Source organism: Pelodiscus sinensis, chromosome 3, assembly GCF_052426305.1.
Source record: "Pelodiscus sinensis isolate ZL-2025 chromosome 3, ASM5242630v1, whole genome shotgun sequence".
Taxonomy (NCBI): Eukaryota; Metazoa; Chordata; order Testudines; family Trionychidae; genus Pelodiscus; species Pelodiscus sinensis.
This window is the reverse complement of record NC_143054.1, coordinates 121,403,555-121,418,908: the sequence shown is the minus strand read 5'-3', so window position 1 is coordinate 121,418,908 and position 15,354 is coordinate 121,403,555. Positions and strand designations below refer to the sequence as shown.

General features: G+C 41.2%; 1 protein-coding gene across 1 annotated transcript in view; it reads right to left on the bottom strand.

Moving 5' to 3' along the window:
• The window catches only part of LOC102455633 (monocarboxylate transporter 10-like), a 41,843-nt gene extending 26,990 nt beyond the window's left edge, over positions 1-14,853 (bottom strand). Inside the window, exons 1-4 of the mRNA XM_075924632.2 lie at positions 13,077-14,853; positions 7,481-7,743; positions 4,445-4,660; positions 617-826 (exon numbers count right to left, since the gene is read on the bottom strand). Coding sequence (XP_075780747.1) covers positions 617-826; positions 4,445-4,660; positions 7,481-7,727 — 673 coding nt within the window. The 5' untranslated portion in view covers positions 7,728-7,743; positions 13,077-14,853. The remainder of the gene's footprint in view (positions 1-616; positions 827-4,444; positions 4,661-7,480; positions 7,744-13,076) is intronic.
• Between the last annotated feature and the right edge of the window lie 501 nt (positions 14,854-15,354).

Sequence of the window (15,354 nt, the reverse complement as noted above, 5' to 3'; positions counted from 1 at the left end):
AGAAAATCTCCTTTGACCACTTGTGAATTGGAGCACAAGAGCAACAGGTCAAAGTTTGAAAGCCTCTTTTTTAACCACTTCAGTTGTTTGAAGAGACAGTAAAATTCAAATATAATTTAGTAACACCCAACAATCAAGACATTAATAATAAAAGCGAAGTATGTTATGACATTATGGATCCTAGAGAGAAAATACTTGTGTAAAGCAACCAAATTGAAAACATAACTGCTCACATACAGTGCTGACCTCCAAAACATAAAAGCAATCTCATATTCCCTATGCTATCACAATTAAATGAACACATTTTCATAAAAATGTGAAATTCCCAATATATATTGGTTCTGAAAATTGCATTGTTACTACTAAAATCTGGACATTAAAATTATTACTTTTGTGGGAGTCAACCTGAGTTGACAGTGGATGAAAATTGAGCAGGCACCTCAAAATCTGCCCAGTGTTAGTACTTTTTTTCTTTTACAAGATTATTTCCTCTGCTTTATATTTTCCAGAATGACCTTAGTAAGAAAGCATATCATTCGATGAAGAATTTTATAACAGAAACACAAGAATAACAACAAATCTAATTTTCAACAAAATTTTAAAAACAATGACATACGTTTTTCAAGTGGTCTATATGCAAATCCAGCAAATATACACAATGTCAGAATTCCACAATATACACGTAGACTAGTTCTCCAGCCAAATGCCTTGATTAGGTATCGATGCACCTGATTCTGTACCAGAGTTCCTGCTGCCCCTCCAGCCATCACAATTCCAGTTGCAAATGAACGCTTTGTAGTGAAGTAAAGACTCACCATTATCAAGCCTTTAAAAATAAATAAAAATGTTACGAGCTGCAAAATGTAAAAAGGTTTTACATTAAAAAAAATGAAGGCCCTTCCCTATCTCCTTCACTCTCACCAGTGGCAGCAGAAACAAGAATCTCAGAGAAAGCAAGGAGGGATGGGGCACCTTGGGTGAAACAAGGGAGAACCTTACACAAAATGTTTTAATTCAACCAGAAGTTGGGATCAATACAGGAATTATTAGTTGAAGCCTGTGTTAAGCAAGAGATCATACTAACTGATTGTATTGGTCCCTTTGGGGTTAAAATATATGAACAAAAGAAAAGAGGCCCAGGGGCAGTTTGTGGGAAGGGATGCAATGACATCTGATGCCAAGCTCTGTATGTCCAGATGAGCATTTGAACTTTGGATGTGTCTCAGAACCAACACCAAAACTCCAAACATTTGGCAGTTTCCTACCTTTGATTTTGTAGTACAGGCAGTCCCTGGGTTATATGGATCCGACTTACATCAGATCCCTACTTACAAACGGGGTGAGGCAACCCCGCACTAGCTGCTTCCCTCCAGCAGACCAGGGAGACGCGAAGCTAGCGCCCTCCCCAGTAGACCAGGGAGACGCGGAGCGGCTTTTCTCAGCAGACACCTCAGCTTGAGAATAAAGGACTGAGGGAAGTGAGGTGTGGGAGAATAAAACTGAGCTCTGGAGAAATGTTTGGCTAGAGTTTCCCCTACAATATGTACCAGTTCCGACTTACATACAAATTCAACTTAAGAACAAACCTACAGTCCCTATCTTGTACGTAACCCGGGGACTGCCTGTACAATGATTCTGTAATTTTGATAGTGGGTTTATGCATGCTGCTATGTTTTTGCAATGTAATGTCATTATGATGAAATATTAATATATATTGTTACATCATGATTAGATAGATAGATAGATAGATAGATAGATAGATAGATAGATAGATAGATAGATAGATAGATAGATTGACAGAGAGAGAAGGAGGGAGAGAGAAGACTATGTGGGATTTAATGGATTTTTTAGTTTAGTCCTCTATGTCTAGCAGAAGAACTGTAATAGTTCTTAGGCTCTGATAATAAAATATTAATATAAAAATTCCTAAAAATTCATCAAAATACACACAAAACACTCTCATACCTGAGGTTTGGCAACCTCATTTTATACAGCGCTTCATCCATTAGAATATGTTTTGCATATTCTAGATGCAACCTAATTAGGTCTAGAACAGAAAATAATATTGAAAATTCAATAAGAAATATATTTGTTTCTTGAATAGATTTCTTTCCATTTTAAAAATACTAATGCTCTTTGTTAAAGTCCATAACATTTGTAATCTTTTTCACTTTAAAACAAAATTAGTGCTTATGCTTAATTAATATTGCAAAGGGAAGTCTTCTATCTGCAGAGCTGGTACAGCAGGAATAATATTTTCATCATACTGACTAATCAATATGCTTTAACCCTGCCTTTGATAGACCATCTCCATAAGTGAGTGGGGTCATTCAAGCTCTAATTCAATTCCTTTATTTGCCTTTTTGCTCAGACGACCAAAAAGCATGCCAATCAGTATCAGTATTTGTTCGTGAAATAGATGCCTAAGACACATATTCACTAGCTGACTAGTAGATGGTTTGAGAATATCTATACGTCACATAAGTGTGAACAAAACTGTAAAATGGTAATGACATTATCAATACCAATATGAATCAAATTTGAAACAGCAAAATAGAAAGGAAAAACTTTATATTTCATTATTAATCCCATAAAGCATCTAGGTACCCAGGCTTTTTAAAAAATCAGCAGCACAGCCTTAGGCACCTGCATGGCCCCATAATATGCCAACATCTTTGTGGCTGGCCTTGAAAAACATTTCCTCAGCTCTCGCCCTCTAGCACCCTTACTCTACTTACGCTACATTGATGACATCTTCATCATATGGACCCATGGGAAAAAGACCATTGAAGAATTTCACAGGGATTTCAACAACTTCCACCCCACCAGCAACCTCAACATGCATCAGTCCACAGGAGAGGTCCACTTCCTTGACTCTACAGTACAATTACATGATGTACACATTTCCACAACCTTATACCCGAAACTTCCCAAGCACTACACTTACCTTCATGCCTCTAGCTTCCATCCAAGACCTATTTCTTAATCTATTGTTTACAGCCAAGCCCTAAAATACAACCGGATTTGCTCCAATCTCATAGAAAAAGACAAACACCTACAAGATCGATATAGCACATTCTTAAAACTGAAATACCCACCCGGAGAAGTGAAAAAACAGATCAACAGAGCTAGAAGAGTACCCAGACATAAACTACTTCAAGACAGGCCAAGAAAAGAAAACAACAGAATTCCACTTGTCATCACCTACAACCCACAATTTAAACCCCTCTAATGAATTATCAACAATCTACAACCTATCCTGGAAAATGACCCCTTACTCTAACAGGTCTTGGGGGAAAAGGCCAATCCTTGCCTACAGACAACCCTCTAACCTAAAACAAATTCTTTCCAGTAACCACCCAGGACGCCTCTATCATAATCATCTAGGAACCTCCCCCCTCCCACCCCGCTGCAATTAACCCCAGTGCCAATTCTATCCACATATCTACACAAGCGATTTCATCACTGGACCCACTACACCAGCCACTACATCAGGGGCTCATTTAACTGCACATTCACTAATGTGATCTATGCCATCAAATGCCAGAAATACCCCTTTGCCATGTATACTGGCCAAACTGGACAGTCTCTACAGGAAAGAATTAATGGACACAAATCAGATATCTGTAAAGGTAACTGGTAACACAGAAACTGGTTGGAAAACACTTTAACCTGCCCAGACACTCATTAATGTATCTCAAAAAGTCACCGTGTTTTTTCAGGCCAATTCCACAAGCCAAATACACAGGGAAGCAGTGTAACATAATTTCATTTACAAGTTTGGGACCCATCACAAAGGTACGAATCAAGACATCACCTGGCTAGCACACTACCTTCCACATCCTATTGACTTAACCAACCAAACAATTGGTACTTAAGAACAATTTGCACCTTCTCTATCAGCTTCTTGTAATATGAACACTCTAATTCACTATTTTCCCCTTCCCCTGCCGCCTATCTATTTTGGAACTGGACTTTTAATACTCCATTCATCTGAAGAAGTGGGTTGTACCCATGAAAGCTCATAATACCATCTACATATTTTGTTAGTCTTTAAGGTGCTACTAGTCTATTTGTTGTTTTTTAAGTTTTTCCAATTACAGACTAACTTGGCTACTCCTCTGAAGCTTTAAAAAACCTTTATTTTAATTTCTCTAGCAAATATTAAAAATCATTAGTATTTTAGTATGGAAAAAAGGAAGCTCTTAAGAATTGTAATGCCCATTACAAGTGCAAGATGCCTGCATCCGATTTATATTTTTGAATGAAGAAAATGTTTTCTCATTAGGTCTTGGTTCTTTACATTCCACTTTTTATTTAAGCAATAGAAAATGGAGCGCAAAAACCCCCACCAATAGTAATTAATTTTATAAAATTACTTTGTAACTTGCTGCATTTTTCCCTTAGATTCTGGTCTACTACTAAATAAATAAACTCAAGTTACCTGGAGTAGATGCAAAACTTGATCCAACACCTACTAGAATTCCATGGGTTAAAAATAGAACACGTATATCACCAGCAAAAGATGAACAAATTACACCTAACATGACAACGAGAGCTCCTAATACTGCTACTTTGATGGCTCCATATTTTTGCAAAAGTTTTCCAGAAACGGGACCAAAAATCATAATGAAACCATAACTGACTGATCCAATCCAGGCTGAAAAAGAAGAATACACTTTTGCAATTAAATGCATTAAATAAATTATAACAATTATACTGGACATTCCAGCTCTGTTAATCGGCATAATCAATGGATATATGGTGACATTTACACCAGCTGAGGACATACATACTTACGACTTCCCAGATACACTTGTACTTCTATCATAAAATACTGAACATTGTGGGAGGCACTAAGAGACCTCTACTTCTGCTGTAGCCTCAGCACTTCACAAGGTTCTGTTTAAAAGTTCCAATTATTATATCTGTGCATATTATTAAAATTTAAAAGTAATTTCAGAAATAATAGTGGAAGTAGATCAAGGTGACTTAAATCATAACTTTTAAAATCTTTCTCAAAGAGAAAATGTATTAAATTATACTGTGTTAATCTAACTTTACCAATGTAGCAAAGTAAAAATTCAGTATTCACTTTGTACTTCTAGAAAAAAACCTGAGACATAACACCAGAGGCATGAAACTCATTCAATGGAGAGAAACAAATTCTACATGCAATTGTTGGCAGCGGGGACCAAACTACAAATTAGGACTACATACTAACCTCAAACCCACCACTGAGAAAAATATGTTCCCTTTTCAGTCACCACTACCTCTGCTTTTTCGTTTTCTTTCTTCCCTATTTTCCTTTCTTCTCCTCTCCTCCTGTGCATTTTTTGTGTTCTTCCCTCTGCATTTCCTTACTTGCAACAGCAACTCTCAATTCTCATTTGGTCTTTTGTATACCTCTTTTGGGCTTAGTGACCCAAGGTGAGAAGTCATAAATTATCAACTGCTTAGCATTTAGGTAAATGTAATAATTTCTCCAGTATTTATAACATAGTATATTTATAACAAAATGTGTATTTATTTCTCTAATAAGATCAACATTCAATACATTATATACTTCTAAATATTTAAATTTTAAATTTGAAAGTTAACAAAACATTGTAACCAAGTTATATCATTCATTTTTACACATTATTCCCACAAGTTCACTATTGGTGGGCCTATATAGGACGCTATTGGATTGGCCCCTCTATAGGTGTTTTACCCTGCCCAGGGAAGTTAGTAAGAGCTTCACCACAGACTTCCAGTGGGAGGATCACATTCTACATATTTTTTTCTAGGGGTATGTCTAGATTACATGCCTCTGCTAACAGAGGCATGTAAAATAGGCTACCCGACATAGTCAGTGAAGCGGGGATTTAAATATCCCCAGCTTAATTAAAATAAAAATGGCCACCGTGCTGTGCCAGCTCAGCTGATCGTCAGCACAGCATGCGAGTCAAGACTTTGTCGACCGCTCCTGTAAACCTTGTTTCATGAGGCATAAGGGAGCAGTCGACAAAGGCTTCCCTTGTTGACTGATCCGCGTCTTGACTCGCACGCTGTGCCAACAATCAGCTGAGCTGGCACAGCTCGGTGGCCATTTTTATTTTAATGAAGCCAGGGATATTTAAATCCCTGCTTCACTGACTATGTCGGGTAGCCTATTTTACATGCCTCTGTTGGCAGAGACATGTAATCTAGACATACCCTAGGAGTCTGATGAGATGGGGAGCAGGTATCTCCTGTACTAGGAGTATTATTGTATCTTGCCTCTGCATATGAGACATCATCAGGGATGAAGGGGATGGCCGTTCTTGTGTCTTATTCCTTTCTTGTGCACCTGCCCAGATGTACAATCAAGCCCCAGGGAGTAACAGATCCTTGATCAGTAAACATTATGAGTTTGTAACAGCCAGACAAACTTACAAATCTAACTGATTTTAATGAGATAGGAAAATAAGTGAACAAATAGAAAAGATAATATGGTATACTTTGATTTTAGGGTTTTATGAAATCCTAATAAAAAGTGTAATTCATACTGGCTCAACTATGAGTACACACAACGACTGAATCTCTCTCCAAGTTCCAGTCCACTTTTGCTATCTGAGCAGCTCAAAGGAGCCAGAACCTAATCACGGCTGCCCTGCACAGATTTCTTCCAAGACATTCTCCTAATTTGCACTGGGGTCATAGAAACTGATGCTTGAGAATAAGGATCTGCGAGAAGATCCTTAACGGTCACCCAATCCTGTAGTAGGATGATTTAAGCCTAGGACAGAATCTGGTCCATAGAGTGGTAATTCCCTGAAGCACTATAAATTGATCAAAAGGTAATATGCACTGTTTCCATTTGGGGGAGTGGGTCTCTAGTTGGGTGCTGCCACGGTTAGCATTAGAGCCAGGCTTAATTGATATCTTCATTAATGATATAGAAATGAGCATTAAAAACACCTTAATGAAATCTGTAAATGATCTTCTCCACAGTAATCTTTAGTAAAAGGCAAAACATTTATAGATAAATACTACATTAGGAGGCATTCCAAATATCAGTGTGGACAGAGAAATGATACAATGGGGGACCAAAAGTGGTTACCAAAGATTAATAGAAAATAGCAAAATATAATACATCTTGGAAAATGTAAAATATTTGGGAAAAATAATTTGAAACATATATATTCAATGAGAAGCAGAAATTCCATAGAAGACCTAATGTGGTCCTCAATGAAAAAAAATCTTCATATATCACTGTATTTAACTTTATAGTCATTCTTGTTTTAAGAATAGGGAATGTATTAAACAACACAAATATCATGACAAATTCAACCACCACAACTGACAAAAATTGATTTTTAAAAGGTGACCACTTTAATGGTAACAGCACTCAGTAAGTTAGATGAGTTTTCAACATGATATAGTATAAATGTTTAATTTTGAGCTACCTACACAGAACCACCAAGATATGATTTTATATTATTTACTGATAACGTACCTGTCCGTGACCTACTTGACTGGAAAGTCTCCAGTAAGGAAATCATGTACACACCAAAAGCATTGTGGAATCCACTGACAAGCAAAGCATGAGTACATGCAGCCAACACCACAACCCAGCCCCAGCCCCCATCTGGGGGAGGATAGAAAAACGATGATTCTTTCTGGAGATTACCACGCTTGTTATCTTTCTCCAATCTATGCATGGCATGATGCAGCACAGAACGTATCCTGTCCTTTTTAATCATGACAGGAAATTAAGACCTGTATAAAAATACATTATGTTAGTCTTAAAAAATAATTTGATTAAAATGCACAACACAAAAGAAAATTAAATATATTGATATCATTGCATATCTCCTCCAAAACCAAAATGTCAGTTACTTGTCTTCTAGTGATGACATCATGAGAAACAGAAAAAAAATCTAGCATGTCTAAAAATCAGTTTAATCTACTCTGGAATTACACACACTAAAATTTCTCAGTCATAATAATGTAATCATTTTATGACATCACCACTATCAGGCAAAGTCAAGGTTTTTTGGATGCTCTCACTGTGCAAAGTAGGTTTAACTTTAACTCTGGATTTCCTAGGTTTATATCATTATAAATAGTGCAACTTCTACAGCACCTTTTCCTGAACTACTGCTGTCATTGAGGTAGTGTAAGGCAAAGCTGTGCTACTACTGCATCACTCAAAAGGAAACAAATGGCAGAGTCTTTAGACTGAGACTGATTCCCAAAGGGACTGGGGCATTGTCCAATGGAATTTATAGCCCAAAATGAGGCACCTGGACTCTTGATATAATACCTGGGGAGAGTTAGGTGCCTGAGTTAGCCAGGAAGAAATGTTGGGCCTAAATCTCACCCTCAAAGTTACATACGTGCTTAACTTTAGATTTAGATAGGTACTTCCCACTTCTTGGGATTCACAGCCATGAGCCCTTCCAGATGTTAGGAACCTAACCCAGCTCAATTCTTTCCCACACAAAAATGAAATCACCACCAAATTCCAGCCAATTGGTTAAGGCAGAGATTCTCAAACTTTGTGATACTGAGACCCCCCTCTAAGTTGCTCACAACCCCCCGGGGAGTTGGGACCCACAGTTTGAGAAACATGGGGTTAAGGCACTCCCCTAGGATATAGGGATTTGTTTTCAAATCCCATTATGCCTGATCTGAAGCAGAGACTTGAGCTACTGGGCTGTGGAAAGACAGTCTCACTCTCTCTGGGAATGAATGCTTAAATTTTTTTAACAAAGTGGTACTGTTTCAACAGGAGAGATTGAAAGAGACTCACTCAGGAGTACCCTATAGCATGCTGATTAAAGCACTAATTTGGAAGTGGGCAACTACAGTTCAAGTCACTGCTCCAAATCAAGCAAAGCCTTTCACATACCAGGTGAGTTTGAGCTACTGCAACACACATTCATCAGCCATTCCCAAATATTCCAGAGCTGCTTGCTCCTAGCTGTCTCTTGTGCAGGTTAGGCATGCTCAGAACATCCCTACTGATAGGCAGATCTTAGGTGTGAGCTATGTGCTAAGCAGCATCAGGAATTAGACAGTTTTGCACATTCCTACCAGCAGAAATTTAGGGAAACCTCAGGAATTTAGCTGCCTGCATAGTTAGGTTGTAGCAGAGTAGGGATTCTGAGGATCTCAATAACACTTAAATGTAGGATTTAAGCAAGTACAGTGGGAGTTAAGCACCTAATTCTGTTTGTCGATTTAGTTTTAGGTGCCTTTTTCATAGCCCTTCTGACTAAACTGAATTTTACAAGGAATACAAAGGAGGCAAAAAGAACCATATTTAAAGAATCCTATCTTGAAAAGTAACTGCAAAAACTATGCTCTCGTCTGGCCTAATCCTGAACCACTGAAATCAATGGACACAGATTCAGGTTGTTACTTAAGAAGAGCTGACCCTTGTGCATATTCAGTTATACTTATGTCCGTGGTTGGAAAAAAAATTATTTGCCAATTTGAGCCCTACCAGTCCAACACAGTTCTAAGAGACTGATATTGATTCTTCTCAGGTTCATGTATCAGCAACAAAACTGCTAAATTTGTTCAACTTTAGGGTTTCTTCCATTTTTGAAGGCCTCAGTCCAGTGCCTTCAAATTATGTACTCAGTTACACTTGCACAACCAGGCTGTACAAATAAATAAGGGCAGCATTTAGCCTGCCAGAATTTATTTTAATTGTGATTATTAGGGGCCCACCAAATTCATGGTCGTGAAAAACACATCCTGGACTATGAAATCTGATCTCCCCCTTGAAATTTGGTCTTTTACCCTATACTATACAGATTTCATGGGGAAGACCAGCATTTTTCAATCTGGGGGGGCCCCAGCCCAAAAGAGGGTTAGAAAGGTCACAAGTTTATTGTAGAAGGGTCACAGTATTGCCACCCTTACTTCCATGCTGCTACTTTCACAACTGAATGGCCAGAGACCAGTGGCTGTGGCAGAGGGTCTAAGTGCTGAAGGCAGCAGCATGGGAATAAGGATGGCAGTACCACCACTCCCCTAAAATAACCTTGCAAACCTTTCCAAACCTCCTTCTGGATCAGGACCTTGTACAGTTACAATACCATGAAAGTTCAGATTTAAATAGATGAAATAATGCAATTTATTATTCTTAAAATCAGAAGACCATGAAATTCACCAAAATGAGCCATGAATTTGATAGAGAAAGATGCAAGAGGCAGAAGGAATACAGCTTGACTTTCAGATCATGTGCTAAGTTTGTAAAGTTAGCAGTTAGAAACAAATGAAACTGGAAACTGAGCAAATGTGATGTGAATATATTGATACAATATATGTAAAGTCCCGTGATGCCACTTTACAAAGTCACTTTTAGAACCACAGCTGAAAAGAATGGGAATTAAAGCAATATTTCCAAAAACATCTCTCTGCATCATTCCAGATTGAGGAAGCCAAGAGGAGATGCCTCAGCAGTTCCAGAGACTTCTATGGTAACATTTTTGCTTCTTAGCCTGAAGGAAGTAGCACTTATAATATAGTGATTGTTTATTAAGCACTTTATTCTACTCCAATTCTGAGTCTGCTGGAGTCAATAAGGCTGTGTCTAGACTGGCAAGTTTTCCGGAAAATCAGCCGCTTTTTCGGAAAAACTTTCCAGCTGTCTACACCGGCCGCTTGAATTTCCGGAAAAGCACTGACAATCTAATGTAAGATCGACGAGGAGTCCTGTGGCACCTTATAGACTAACTGAAGTGTAGGAGCATAAGCTTTCGTGGGCAAAGACCCACTTCGTCAGATGCATGTGGGTCTTTGCCCACGAAAGCTTATGCTCCTACACTTCAGTTAGTCTATAAGGTGCCACAGGACTCCTCGTCGCTTTTGCAGATTCAGACTAACACGGCTACCCCTCTGATACTTAATGTAAGATCGTCAGTGATTTTCCGGAAATACTATGCTGCTCCCGTTCAGGCAAAAGTCTTTTTCCGAAAGACTTTTGCGCAAAAGGGCCAGTGTAGACAGCACAGTAGTGTTTTCCGCAAAAATGCCCCGATTGCGGAAATGGCGATTGGGGCTTTTTTTTGCAGAAAAGCACTTCTAGATTGACCACGGACGCTTTTCCGCAAAAAGTGCTTTTCCGGAAAAGTGTCCTGCCAATCTAGACGCGCTTTTCCGAAAATGCTTTTAACAGAAAACTTTTCCATTAAAAGCATTTCCGGAAAATCATGCCAGTGTAGACGTAGCTTAAGAGTTTTTCCTTTCATTTCAATGGACTTTGAATGAGGCCATATTTGGAGCATATCTTAAATACAGTAGTTAATTTTACATCTGGGCTACGTCTACACTGGCCCCTTTTCCGGAAGGGGCATGTAAATTTCATGAGTCGTAGTAGGGAAATGCGCGGGGGATTTAAATATCCCCCGCGGCATTTAAATAAAAATGTCCGCCGCTTTTTTCCGGCTTTTAAAAAAGCCGGAAAAGAGCGTCTACACTGGCCCCGATCCTCCGGAAAAAGCGCCCTTTTCCGGAGGCTCTTATTCCTACTTCAAAGTAGGAATAAGAGCCTCCGGAAAAGGGCGCTTTTTCCGGAGGATCGGGGCCAGTGTAGACGCTCTTTTCCGGCTTTTTTAAAAGCCGGAAAAAAGCGGCGGACATTTTTATTTAAATGCCGCGGGGGATATTTAAATCCCCCGCGCATTTCCCTACTACGACTCATGAAATTTACATGCCCCTTCCGGAAAAGGGGCCAGTGTAGACGTAGCCCTGAAGAAGTGGTCTGTGCCCACAAAATCTCATGATGCCATCTACATGTTTTGTTAGTCTTTAAAGTGCTACCAGACAATTTGTTGTTTTTTAAGTTTATCCTGTACAGGCTAACTCAGCTACCCCCTGAAGCTTTTTTACAAGGTGTGTAACACTACATCATTGCAGTATAACAATGTTTTTATATCAAAGCTGGATTGGAAAGCAGAAATGAAAGACATAAAGAAGGGAGGGGAGGAAGGAAAATTGAAGAATAAGGGGGGGAAAGGGCTGGCAAAAACAGAAAAAGAATTAGGCTGGTATTTAAAGACCTTTTAAATGAACCTTCCCTTACTATGTGGAGGTCTTCCCATTTGAGAGACTAATAAAGCCCTGACTTGCAGAGATCTTAAGAACTAAGAAAACTGCAAACAAGTGCTACTTCTGAAGTCTCTTGCAAGCCTGTTCAACTACCTCCCTTAAATTTCCATTTATTTTTACCTTTATTTCCTTTATATTTGATATGCAAAATGGCCTAAGTCTCAAGTATTTCACTATCTTTGACTTATTTGAGATCATTCTATTCACAAGCCATACTTTCATATCATCTGAAAACCAAAAGAGCCCAAAGCTAACAAAAGAAAGCTGCCCATTCAGGCAGCAGATGGAATCAATCCCATAACCTTTTTGAGTGGCTGTCCCTTATCAGCCTTTTTCTACCTTTCCCCCAACCTCATTCCTTCCAGAGGCAGATAAGTCACCTCTGAAATACTTGGACATGCCTGCACAGATAATGGATTTTTAAAGGAATCGTTGCATGAGGAGAATCAGGAACTCAAACTGCCCACCTCATCTAATTTGCCCCTTTCTCTTTGGTTAATTTGAGAGCACACTTCACTGGAAAAAATATGGAGCATGTGAGACACACACATATATATATAATACGTTCTTGTCTCCTGATTTCTAAATGGTTGTTGTATTTCCTCTCCTAGGGGAGGAGAAAGATTTCAGTCTGAATGTGGGGAGGGGAGCTTATTTTATTTCTCTTTACTCTCCTCACTGTAGCCCCCCCCCCTGCTACTGATTATGATTCATGTGCTCTGCATTGTAATTATTTTATTTACACCACAGCTTCCTGCACCAAGGCCTGGATCTTCCCGCCTGGGCATGGCATCGCCTGCAAAACCCAGCGAGGAAGATGCAGCAACCGTGAAAGAGGAGTTAGCGGCAGCCTCCCGCTGGCCCTGCCCGTCGGACAGTGACACTCGCTGCCTCCGCTCCCCTCTAACCCCTAGTCCTCCCAAACCACCCATCGTCCCGCCCCCAGCGCAACGCCCCGCCCCACACATCGCCCCTCCCCCACACACCGCTCTGTGGCCGCTCCCCTGCAGGAAATGGAGACTCCCCCTTGGCCGCCGTTATTCCCCAGCTGGCCGGGGGCGGGGCCGAGCCGGGCGCGCGCGGAGGAGGGGGGCGGGGAGTGGGCCGCCGGGCACCTCCCACCCCTGAGGCGCGCGCGCACCCCCCTCTGCTCCAACTGCAGGGGTGGGAAATGAGAAGCGTGCGGGGCCCGGCCGGACTCTGATTCTCTGAGAGAGGTGGGAGGCGGAGCCTAGATTTCGCCCCGCCCCCTGCCGGTTGGCGCTGGGGTGAGGAGGGCGGCCCTAACCTGCGCGGCTAGGTAGGCGCCGCGCGCGCGCGCGCGCGCGCCCAACAGGCTCGCCGGCCCCCGCCCAGCGCGATGCTGGCGTGGAGTGCGCCTCGGCCCCATAGAAGTCCGCCCGCCCGCCCAGGCCTGCTTGGCGCTCGCGCACGTGGCTCTCCCTGGCGCGTGCGGAGGTTGCAGAGGCGCTCGGAGGGGGAGCGCTCCGTGTGTCCTAAAGACACGTGCTGCTCTGCGCGGCTAAGGGCAGGGGAGCGGCTCGGTTAGCGCCCCTCCCGCTGCTCCTCAGACACGGAATTGCACCTTGGCAATGAGGGCAGCTCGTGAGTAAGAGTGAAAGGGGGGGCGTGGAAAATGTCTTGCACTAGGCGCTCCCCACGAGCTTTGTTTGCACTGTCGTTCGGCTGTACGCGTGGGTAGCGCAGCAGATGCTAGCCGGATTGCTAAGAAATCTCTCCATCTCACCCTCCGTGTATCGGAGGCAAAGGCCAGCGTTTTCAAACCTGCCTCCTTAAAAAGGTACCTCCGCAAACTGAACAGCGGCTTGATTTTCAGCAGTGAGTCATCCACTTCAATGGAAATTATGACTTATTTTTTTTTTCAAACAAAACAGTAAGACCCAGCTTTGCAATTTTCAGCCAAAGGTTCCAATCCTGCTTTTATTTAAAGTCGGCTTCAAAGAGCACAGGATTGGTTTCCAAGGGAGTTTATGGAGTCAGTGTATTGATGGGGAGTATTTCATTCAGTTTCATTTCTTTACTAGGGCTAGGTCAATAAAGTGATGGGGAAGTATAATGAAAAAATCCTGGAGTTTTTAATTCCCGAGACTTTTATATTTCTTTTGGGGGACTAGTAGTTTTTCTTCTAGCATACAAAAGAATCACAGTATGGGAAATTATACAGAACATTGTTAGCAAAGTAAAATATGAATACCACCTCATTGAGCTATTGGAATTTTTTTATGTCCCTGGAAGCTTGTGGGCAGGCATGGAGTAGCTGATATAGTACTTGGACTCTCAGAAAGCACACAACAAGTTCCCAATACAAAAGGCATTTAAAAGTAAGAACTCAGGAGCTAAGAGGAAAGGACCTTTCATGGGTCAGTAACTGGGTAAAAGGGGGAGAAAAAATAGTAATGATTGGCCACTTTTCACAATAGAAAGTGGTAAGTAGTAGAGTTCTCTAAGGATTTGTATTGGGAATGATGCTGTTAAGTATATTCATAAACAGATCTGCCAGCAGGAATTTAGGGCCCCAGGGCACATCAATGGGTCCCCTTGGAGGGAGCCACAAGCCACCCTTTTTCCCCACGCAGAGAAATCCCAAGCACCACTTCTCTCAGTCAGAGGAACCTCTGGTCAGTCCTTGTCTTACCCTCCACCTGCCTGGAGATGCCTCTCCCATGGTCCTTCCTCATTCTGCTCCCCCAGTTCACCTCTGCCCCCATACCTCCAGCAGTCCTGTGCCCACCCCCAGCTCCTTTCTTCCAGCCATCCCTACCTACCCTTGTCTGCACCTCTTCTTTCTTTTGCCTTCTTGCTCCTTGCAGTCCAGTGCCTATCTCTACCACCAGAATTCTGCTCCCTCCTCTTCCTAGCCCTGCTCACTCTCTTCTGCCACTCTTTGACCAGGTTGGAGATTCAAAGCAGCAGGGAGCTCTGGGCACCTCTCCTGCTCTGCTGCTCCACATCTCTGTGCTCCAAGCCTCCTCACAACTGCTGCCACAGCAGTGTTATTTAAAACAACTGGCATGATTTAAAAGTACAGGGACTATTCATCTTAGAAGAGAGAGAAAGTGTGGGGCAATAAGACAGAAGTGTATAAAATCATGAAAGGTGTGGAAAAAATGAATAGGAAAGGAAGTCTTATTTACCCTTAACACAAGAATCACCCCAGAAAATTATTAGGCAGCAGGTTTAAAACAAACATAAGGCAGTATTATTTTCACACAATGCATGGTCAATATTTAGAACTCATTGCTA